The 10776-nt window shown below is 38.3% G+C and overlaps 2 protein-coding genes across 2 annotated transcripts in view; one reads left to right on the top strand and one right to left on the bottom strand.

The window, feature by feature from the left end:
- LOC113226359 (photoreceptor outer segment membrane glycoprotein 2) overlaps positions 1-4231 on the bottom strand; it is a 19356-nt gene extending 15125 nt beyond the window's left edge. The window contains exons 1-2 of the mRNA XM_026458959.1: positions 4100-4231; positions 1863-2072 (exon numbers count right to left, since the gene is read on the bottom strand). Coding sequence (XP_026314744.1) covers positions 1863-2072; positions 4100-4162 — 273 coding nt within the window. The 5' untranslated portion in view covers positions 4163-4231. The remainder of the gene's footprint in view (positions 1-1862; positions 2073-4099) is intronic.
- Positions 4232-8062: 3831 nt separating this feature from the next.
- Positions 8063-10776, top strand: part of LOC113226328 (dynein heavy chain 2, axonemal) — a 129451-nt gene continuing 126737 nt past the window's right edge. Inside the window, 5 exon segments of the mRNA XM_026458914.1 lie at positions 8063-8194; positions 8697-9125; positions 9247-9528; positions 9706-10303; positions 10376-10580. Coding sequence (XP_026314699.1) covers positions 8119-8194; positions 8697-9125; positions 9247-9528; positions 9706-10303; positions 10376-10580 — 1590 coding nt within the window. The 5' untranslated portion in view covers positions 8063-8118.

Below are 10776 nucleotides of genomic sequence, written 5' to 3'. Positions count from 1 at the left end.
GTGTGTGTGTGTGTGTGTGTGTGTGTGTGTGTGTGTGTGTGTGTGTGAGTGAGAGTGTGTGTTTGTGAGTGTGGGAATTAACTATAATGGAACATGAAGGAGATTTTCGGTTTCCTCATATGACAAAGTCAATAAGCCTTTTAGTGACCACGTTCTTAATATATATAAATCATTAATTCATTCGTTCATGCATTTCAATTACCCGCATGTTACGACAATAGTGGTTAAAATTGAATTTTTTTTTTAAATTGATAAAACTTTAATTGCCGCCAAAATAGAATAAAACAATAAATAGGCGAAATAAAAAAAAACTAATATAGACACAGATTAGTTTTTTTTCATAATACCAAGTGACGGGACGAAGAAGTCGTGCTCCTGGTGTACACGCCTATCCATAACAGTTGCAGTGCCACTCAGAACTTTTTTTTATAATATCAAGTGATGGGACGAACAAGTCGTGCGCCTGATGGTAAGCTACACACCTGTCCATAACAGTTGCAGTGCCACTCAGAGTTTTAAATCACAAAGATCTGACGTGCACTGCCACTGAGCCCGTCACCCTGAAACATAAGCTAAGCATAAGGATAAATAAGCCTTCTAAACCGGAAAGCGGTAATGCTCACATTATTTTAGTAGCAGTACAGCTTCTTGTGAAAGAGCTCGTCCAGGGAAGTACTGCCACCTTACCTATTTCTACCGCCAAGCAGTAATGATTACATTACTGTGTTCCGGTTGTGAAGGGTAAGGGTGCTGGTGAAATTACAGGCACATGGGACTTCTTAACTTACGTCTCAGGGTGACGGGCCCCCAGATATTTATGATTTAAAGCTCTGAGTAACACTGCAACTGTTATGGGCAGGCGTGTGGCTTACTACCAGGCGCACGACTTGTTCGTCCCGTCATTTAGTATTATAAAAAAAAATATTGCTTGGCGGCAGAAATAGGTAAGGTGGCAGTACTTTCCTGGACACAAGGATCTCTACTGCTACTAAAAAAAGTTTACAGTATGCAGGTAAGCAAATTATTTTAATAACTAACTTTCTCGTTATTTCAATTCTTGCTTAAGTGACTCCAATTCCCGTTTCTATCCTAAGACTTTCGTGGTTAATCACTAAATTACAATCACGTGATATGATTTTCAGTCAGCGCAACGCGTTGCAACGTGAATTGAGTTAACTCTTGAGCTGTCCGCGTCGTAGCTCCGTGGGGATAAAACTTCACAATGACAAATGTTGGGCCTCACCAAGTATAGTGTGGAGTGGAGTGGAGTGGAGTGGAGTGGAGTAGTATAGAATACGTTTATTAGCCAGAATACAGTATTTATACAGATCTTGAGTAAATCAGGTCCATTGTATTCAACCTGCACACCTGTGCAAATGTTAAAGGTATTTCCCATTTGTCTCTACTATTACAAATCAATTTGCATGTCGAATTAATATCAATTGATATTTGTAACTACTTACGACATATTCTCTATTACTTTAAAATCAATGTGTCAAAAGCCATTTTGTCAATTGTGATTTAAAAGTAAGTCCTTGTGGTGATTTAATTACATTAGATAAATTATTAAGAAATTCTTATGACTATATTGAAGCAGTTATTCTTATAAACGAGGTTGTGTCAATTTCTTTTCATTTTAAATAATCTTTGATATCACATATAGGTACAGAGGTCACATAACAAGTCAAATAATTTCTTTATAAATATGTTTAAGGGTAAGTCTGCGATCGCTTTTTGCGATTATAACTATGTCCTTATGGACATATTATAGCAATTCCAAGCTTTCTAGAAAAGCAAGTAGTGTTATGGAAGGGGTCAGCCTATCGGTTGGAATGTCGAGTTAAAAGAGTATAGGTAGGTACCTTCAGTGTACACCGGCAAGCAGCATAAACCAGCAAGCCATTAACAGCGACGCAGCTTCCAGAGATCATCCAGAAGCGCGACAGCATCGACACCCGCTCCCAGTGCGGGCTGCGTAGAAACCACGACAACAGACGCAGGCCACTTGTGTAGTGGAGTTTCATGCAATACGCTTGGAGTAGGATCAGTCCGTACAGGAGGAGAACGCACCCCTAACAAACACAGACATCAGACAAACTTTGAAAGCATTGTTCTAATAACCGAATCCATAATCATTGGTTTTTAACCGACTTCAAAAAAAGGAGGAGATTCTCAGTTCGACTGTATGTTTTTTTTGTATGTATGTTACGCGATACCTCCGGTATTTGTGAACCGTTTTTCATGATTCTTTTTTGTTGGAGAGAGGGTACCTCCATAGTGGTCACATTTAATTTTGAAGAAAATCATCCACCTCTAAAAGTGGCTGTTCACGCATGAAGATTCATTTTTATAAATAGCACCTAAATTTGATTATAAGGAGCATTGGTAATAGTAATTTTAATGTTTGATTTTGCTATTCTCTAATTCAAGGCGTTTTTCTCTCTCAATATACTTTGAGTAGTGAGAACCGATTTTTATTTTCTCCTGTGTCAAGTTCCGTATAGTGGCGAACTGGGGGATGAATTCGGGTGTGCGCAATTTCCGGTAACCGATTTTAAAAAATGGCAAATAGATGTAATTCCACGTATTCTTGAGGTCGGTTTTTTTAGTACTGTGTACTGAGATTATCAGATCTGAGTTTGCAATGGAAACACATTTCAATTCCGTTTAAAATCCATGTTAGACTCCACAGACCACATAAATTTATTTCTTCCGAGTTAGACTCAAAGAACTAAAACACTCATTGAACGAAAATAACGCCCACAACACTTTCTCTTTAAAATGTCCATAGCACGTTATCCGCGTTATAGCACTTATTAAAATAGCCAAAACGCGTTGTGATTAACTCAAAATACCATAATACAAAATTCAAGTCGTGGCTCTCACAGTATTTGACCATTATGGTGCGTACAGATCTGACGAATGTGCCGCGAAAGTAGGTACTGCATGTGCGCTGCACGCGTGCTGCATGCGTACAGTTAAATGCGCCTCTGTACGCACTCTTACGCGTTGTGGTTATGATGTAACTTTACAACAAGGGCTATGTAAATACCCGTCGAGTATGTAACGTTCTGGCTATTTTATTAGGTGCCAACAGACCACAACGCGTTGTGGACGTTTTATTGCAATCTAAAAAGCGTCTACCTATGTTTTATTATAAACACTGAAAATTAACGCTGACGAATGGTAAAACAGAAAATCCGCTAATATTTTCCGCTGATACAGCGTAAATATACCTACTGTAGGTACTCTTGGTAACAAGCAACAATAATAATCAAAAACACATGTTTAATTTGGTTTTCCACTACACTAATAACTAGAATTAAGACTTGCTATAGAGAATATGTTTTCATGAGTAGTTTCAAGATAGATACGGTAGTGAGGCGAATGAAAACTTAATAACATTTTTACTTTTTCAATCGCTTTGTATTGTAGGTACTACTTACTACATACATACTACCTAAATGATTTAGACAAGCTGAAAGCCCGATCACCTGCGGCGATCAGCTGCCACTACTGTCATGGTGTGCTCACGTGTCCCCTATGCGCACCTGGTCTTTAATAATAAGATTATCTACGTGAGAACACACGTGCGCCACCAACAGGGATATTGGAAGTAGCCGAATACGGTCAGGAGGCTAAGGGAGGACATTGAAAAAGCTACGTCGATGTGGAATGTACGCAAGATTCAAACTTCTTTACAATCACAATTTACTCCTACAGCTGTAGTTATATTCACGCTCGCGCATGCACTTACATGTCAAACAGGGCGTTTTAGATACACTGTTTACATTTTACTATGCATATTACTATTGTCAATGTATAACTTTAGGTACGCATAGTTGGTAGGTCAATGCATAGTCGTTTTATTTTTGCTTTCAAATAACTTAATCCCTCTCGTTGGTCCTGACTGAAAATCAGCGCCTCAGGAAACTTTGGCATATGCTGAGGCAGCGCTGTTTCACTGCTATGACAATTATGTCATATCTTTTCTTTAATGCTTAATCTATATTTTTGTTATAACAGTGTTTATCTATCTATTTCTCAAGACATTTTCTGTACAATTTTCGAAGACAAATGCGAGTGAAAACAAACTTACCTTATGTATATTTCTTAGAAGCAGCAAGACCTTCATAGAAGTATTGTAGCAGAAGATGACCATACACAGTGATACAATCAGCTGTGCAATCAGCAGCGCTCGAAGGACACCTGCCACTCTTTGTCTGCCGTCTTTAGTGAACGTGAACACTCCCCAAGCCATGGGACGACATGGTGTGCAACCATACTAGCTGCCCCTTTTAAATAAGTCAAAATTAGCAGTCGAGCTCCATGAGAAAGAATTCGCCCAGTGAGGCATACTGTCACCCTTAGAATAATAACGCATAGAATGATAGTTTTATATCAAACGAACTGTCATAAGTGAGGCAAAAATCAAATTCGTGTAGGCTAATTTTAGTAGTAGGTTAATTTTCGGTTTTAGTGAATATTTATATAAAAATACAAGTTGAAACGCGTTACTTCCTTGTGGAATGTGATGTTAGTATCTATTTTATGTTTGTCTGACGTATTTTTACACTCATTTACCGCACATTTCGTCATTTTTAGCTAAAATTCTTGAGCTGTTCGCGGTGCAAGTTGACCTTGAGCACTGAAGGCCCGCCCGCTCGTGTAGGCCCTTTTGGCGCGCTTCAATTTGCCTCACTTAGCGTGTGCGGACTAGGTTTCTATGCGTTATTATTGTAAGCTGTCACCATACCTATCTCTACCGTCAAGCAGTAATAATGAGCACTGATTAGCAAGGTGACACCAAAAGCACATGAAACTTGTCAACTTTTTGTCTTAAGGTGACGGGCGCAGGGTGACTACCCCTCAGGTCTTTGTGGCACTGCAATATTGTGTCGCTTACCATCAGGCGCACGACAGTCTCGTCCTGTCACTCGATACTCCCACGTAAGTTGTTGTACACATAAACTATTATAATAATAATATCCTTTATATGTATTATAGGTATGTAAAAGGTTTATATTATTAACTATTAAAAAAATAAGTGCGCATTTGACCTCCATCTCACCTGGTGGAAAGTGACAATATAAATGTGGAAGCGAAACGCATCTTACGAATCCTTGGAATATCCATAACATAGGGGTCGAAAACCCAGTCTACGTCTAGTCCCTCGATCTTGGAAACAGGAAGGCGGAATTAAATCGTGCCATGGTCCATAAAATAAACACCTTTTCAATTTAGGTATCACAGACAGCCATCTATGCAGAGTGGCCAACTACAGGGCAAAGTACCTTGGAGTGCCAAGGTCGCTACCCAAAGTCTTCATTTTTTGATTGATTGATTTTAGTAGCAGTAGAGTGAGTACCTTGTGAAAGAATTTGTCCTGTGAAATACTGCCTTACCTATTTCTGCCGCCAAGCAGTTCCGGTTTAGAACGGTAAGGGTGCGTGAAATTACAGGCACGTGGGACTTGTCAACAGTGCTCTTAAGAGCTTTGTGATTTAAGCTCTGAGTGGCACTGCAACTGTTATGGATACGCGTGTCGCTTACCACCAGGTGCACGACTTCTTCGTTCTGTCACATGATATTATACAAAAAATAGGAGTATGCTGCGTGAGATTCTGGAGGAGCTTCGGTGGCAGGAATAAGACCCACCATACGCAAAATAGGCACCTGGACGTTGAGTTACGGACACCCATCACACCATACTATACCATTGTGCCATTACTAAAGTAGATAGATAGTTAGATAGAAAGAAAATTCTTTATTGTCAGCGCCACATACACAGAGAGATTAAAGGACAAAAATTAAACACATTAGCAGGGTAACAATTGGCGGTCTTATCGCTTGCAACGATTTCTTCCAGACAATCTTAGGATGGAGAGAGACTAAACATGAATAAAAGCGGGGGTGCTAGATATAAACATTTAGCGCCCAGTAAAACAAGGAGAAAGTTTTGGCGCGGCCGCCGCGCGACGACCGCCCAGTTACCACGCCTTCGCATACATTTAATGGCGAATCTGAATTCTATTTATTATGCAACAACATTTAAATTCCTCTCAATAAAATTACTGCGCGGCCGTAATAAAAAAAAGTTCCGCCGTGCAATAGTGAGGTACGTTTTTGTAAGCACCAAAATAGGGTATTTAGGGTAGTAGGTGCGTAGGGTAGTGGTCTAGACGTGGCATTTCACTAGCATTAAGTAATTTTGTATTGTACTAACCATAGCACGTAAGAAAAATTTACTGTATTACTAACATTACTATGGATCATGGTCCGAAAGAAATGATTCTATTCTATTCTATTCTAAAATTATAGTTCCAACAACATTCCAGACATTAGGTACAAGCACATTTTGAAGTCTCAATTTTGCTTTAAACGGTAAAGGCATACATCGTGAGGCAACTTGGACGTCAGCATTATGTCCCCATCAACATAGACTTAGAGCCTATGTGACTATTGCGTATACGTGCAGATGACGCCCTTTTAAGGCGCCACTGAATTTGTTTAGTGTGCAAAGGATTACTCGCTACGATTATATCGCGTTTGAATTGCGTTTACGCGCGTCATTTGCGCGTCGTCGGCGCGTATAAAATACGCTGTGTGCATGTGTGCATGGGCTCTCAACCTTTATTTATAATTTAGTTTTTGACGCTATCGATATGAAATGGTAAAATAAATTTAAAGAAACTGTTTATTTTTTATTTGAATTCCATATTCTTTGGCAGAATGAATTACAACTTTGTCCATAGTGAAATGCCTTCGTGAAAATTAACAATATTTACCTGTTGTTTTTAAATATTTTCATTGATATTCTTGTAAATAAAGGTATCTATGCTTCAGCTTGTTTCGACTGTGACACTATGTCACATTGACAACGTAATAATACCATGTGATTTCTTTTAATATAGTTTAAATCTTAGACTATGGAAACTATAACTAACTAAGTATAACTTTCTTTTATTTTTTTTCAGTCCTCTAAGGTTTGTGTCGTGGTGGCGATTTCGCCAATGTCCTGTGAGAATTATTCGCTTATTTCTCATTCACGCTTCAGTCTTCGTTTGTTCGACTGACAGTGAAGCAAGCAAAATTAGACAGTACTGCGATGACATTACAATTTAAATTCAACGTTTTTGCTTTTTCATATTCCTTTACATGTCACTACGTTTAAATAGGTTGACGTGGGATATTTTTTTCGTGGTTTTTGTATTACACCCGTCGTCCATTTATTTGTAAGTCAATGATATTTTCCCATTATTAAGGTACAAATTTGTGTTTTGCAAATATGGAATAGCGCAAACGCCGACCAAACTGTGATCCCGGCGCACTAATGCGAGTGTCGTCGCCAGGCGGTGTAGTTGAAAAACAGACCTCAGAAACCTTAGAGGATGGGAAAAAAAGTCTAAATGACCTCCGCAAACGTTCCCAGTTGCTTGCGTGGAAATATCAAACATGCTAGGTACCTATCAAACGCACGCAACGCAAAGAAATCCAAAGCAAAGCAAGGGGCCGGCGCAAGCGAGCGACTCGTGAACAGTCCTACCAGATCACAGCAGAACAAGACAGATCATTCACTTGCGTTTTTCGGTTGCTTGCATTGGCTGGATCACGGCGTAAAAATTTGCCTTCCGCGCAAAGGCGTTCACGGGTCTTTCACTTTGCGTTGCAGGGAGATTTTTTCTATCCTCTAAGGTGCTCTAAGCATGTGCCTGTTACCTTCTTAGACTATGGAAGAAAAGGAAATGTTATACAAAAACACTGTTTAGTACTTAGACTATAGAAACTATTTTTTTTCCATCCTTAAAGGTTTCGTAACCTCGGCAACGTTTGATCAATGAAATCTTTGCTACAAACTCTACCAACAAGATCCCATTCGGTATATTAAAAGAGTTTGATAAAATAAATTCCCCATTTTTGTTTTTGACATTTTATACGCGTAATTTTTCAAAAAGGCGGGACTTTTTCAAAATTCGACTGACGTTCCGTCATTCTATTGTTTTCCGCTTGCCGGAAAGCATGGATTTGTCAAAGTAATAAAAAATATTTTTGTCTTCTGTAGGTTCCGGTGTAAAATTAAGCTAATTGCGGATAACATAGATAATTAGTGAAGCCATTATGGCTGAACAACCTGTTAAGCGGCCTAAAGTGGCTTGGAGCGATGACCTTAGCCATGATTCGGCTGAAGAAAGAGGTGAGGTTTAATTTCTTTGAATTTTGAAACTCCTTGCTAGTTATAGTTTTAGTGGTAAACAAAAAAGGAGTACTACTTGATTGATTGTGTTTTGTTATATTGTAATAATAACTATTTCGACCTTAAAGGTTGAAATTGGTTTACGGAAAAGGGGTGTGATCCAATAAACTTACCACCCTTAGAGGTGAATTAGTTTCAAATAAAAAAGAATCATCGAAATCGGTTCACAATGTCGGAGTAGGTCATCGCGTAACATACACACAACAACAAAAAATTGCAGTCGAAATCGAAAGTGGTTCTCAACCTCGTCCTTTCTTTGAAATCGGTTAAAAGTTAAAAATATAGATAATTCCTAATGTTCATAGGATGCTAGTACAGGTGTACCTATAAGCACATAACATATTTTACGTCAATTTTGAGTTTACGTTTAGTTAGTGGACATCTTATGTCTAGATCAATACACTTAAAATAACGTCTTTTAATATTGATAACACCTTTTTAGAGAGAGAGCGTCTGGCAGAACTAGCTAGACTAGCAGCTTTAGCCCCAAAGAAACCTGTGTATGAAGAGGAAGAATTCCAAAAACTCGTGACTTACATTATGAAAATAACCACCCTCTACGACTTGAGGCAGGAAGACTGGAAAGAAGATGCTATACAGGGCATAGAAGATTGGCTACTAGAGCCTAGAGATTTAATTTTATGCATTTATTTTAAAGGAACACAACTAAAGGCTACCAGTGAAGTTCCACTTACTCCAGTTTATGATTTGATGTATTTTATAAGGCCACCAGATTTTGTATTCAAGGCAGAAACGTTTCATGAAGATATAACATTTGGAACATTTGTAGATTCTGTAGAAGCTAACTTGATACAAGTTCTAGAAATGGTTTATGCGCCTTATTTTTTCGCTATTACAACATGGCCAGATAGTAAGTTTTTTAGTTATAGTAACAAACATTGAACAAGAATGCTATACCGTGTTCATTAACTATGAGCTTTTTAGGTGTCGTAGGTTAATACGCTTTAGCTTAGAATTTCCTGCAATTTCAGGTGTAAAAAGTGAATTTTGTACCCAACTTCATACATTCTTAGCGAAACTAACGGACATGTACTACAAAATGCTGGGTCTTACTGTACTATACATACCTCGAGAAGGTCAACAAATTTCTTATGAGATGGCGAGCAACGACCGGGAGTTAGTGAAGAGGCTCGAAGGCGTTGTGGTATACTGGACCCATCAGATGAAGTCTTGTATTGAAGACCAATCTTCCGTTTCATCGCAGAAAGAGCTCTTGTGCCCTAGCGATGAATTGGACTTTTGGATATATAGACGTAAGTCTACAGTTGACTTAGATGTTTCGTTTGGTTAGAAATCGTGAACATATAAACATACATACATATCCAATTAGTCGAATACAGAGAACGTGAAAATTAATGTCAGCATTAAAATTAAACCTAGTTGTATCAGGTAATCATAGACGAATGTCTTAATTGTAAATCTTATTCCAGATGAGAATTTAAACGCTCTGCTACACCAACTGAAGAATCCTGCCGTCAGACATATCACGAAAATCCTTGTGACCACTCACTCCACATTTATCCATCAATTTCAATCTTTGTGCGAGGAGATTGTACAAAAAATCCAAGAAGCAACTTCTAATATTGAATACTTACAAGTCATCAAACAACCTTGTGCTATTTTGGAGTGTGTAATCGACCCTGACGAAATCCCAAACCATGTTTCAAAGATAATGAATCTATTCAGATTTATATGGCTGGAATCTCCATACTATAACTCTGAAGCAAGAATAACCAATTTGTTCAAAGCGTTGAGCAACCAAATAATAATCCTATGCAAGACGTACATAAAACTTGAAGATCTTTTCGAAGATGGCTTGACAAAGAAGGCGTTGGGTGAATTTACCAAATGTATAGATTGCTGTAAGAAATACAGGGAGATTTATGACATCATTGCTGAGGCTCATAATGATATACAACCAGGCAGTTGGGATTTGGATACGGGATCCATTTTCAATTACATTGACTCATATGTACAAAGATGTTTCGATATGTTGGATGTATGCAACTGTATGATCATATTTGGGAGGTAGGCACAGACACGCATTCTTTCCGAGTTAACAATTTGGCGGCTACTTATAACGAATTTTCTATAAAACAGGATAGACGAAATGGAAGTAGTTAACAAACCAATGTTTGCTGGTTCTCATGGCGACGCGTTTGAAGAGAAATGCGACCAAATAGAGCACATGTTCTTCGACGCTCTGGACAATATCAGGAGAGTATCTCATACCATACTCGATGTACAGGCACCGTCCTGGTACGACGATATATTGCACTTCAGGACTGTTATCAAAGATGTAGAAGTAAGATTTCACATTATTTTTAAGCTTTAAAACACTATAATGTTACATTACATTAACTGGTACGTTAATGGAATGTAACATTATTAGACCTGGTGCGGTCTCTTCGAGCACAAAAATGTTAAAGCAATACTAACTTGAGATTTCATGGACCAGAAAAACTTTGTATTAATATGATTTGAGTAAACTAATGGATAAT

The sequence above is a fragment of the Hyposmocoma kahamanoa genome, unplaced genomic scaffold (genome assembly GCF_003589595.1).
Source record: "Hyposmocoma kahamanoa isolate Upper Pololo Valley unplaced genomic scaffold, ASM358959v1 190, whole genome shotgun sequence".
NCBI lineage: Eukaryota > Metazoa > Arthropoda > Insecta > Lepidoptera > Cosmopterigidae > Hyposmocoma > Hyposmocoma kahamanoa.
This window is presented reverse-complemented; position numbering and strand designations above follow the sequence as displayed.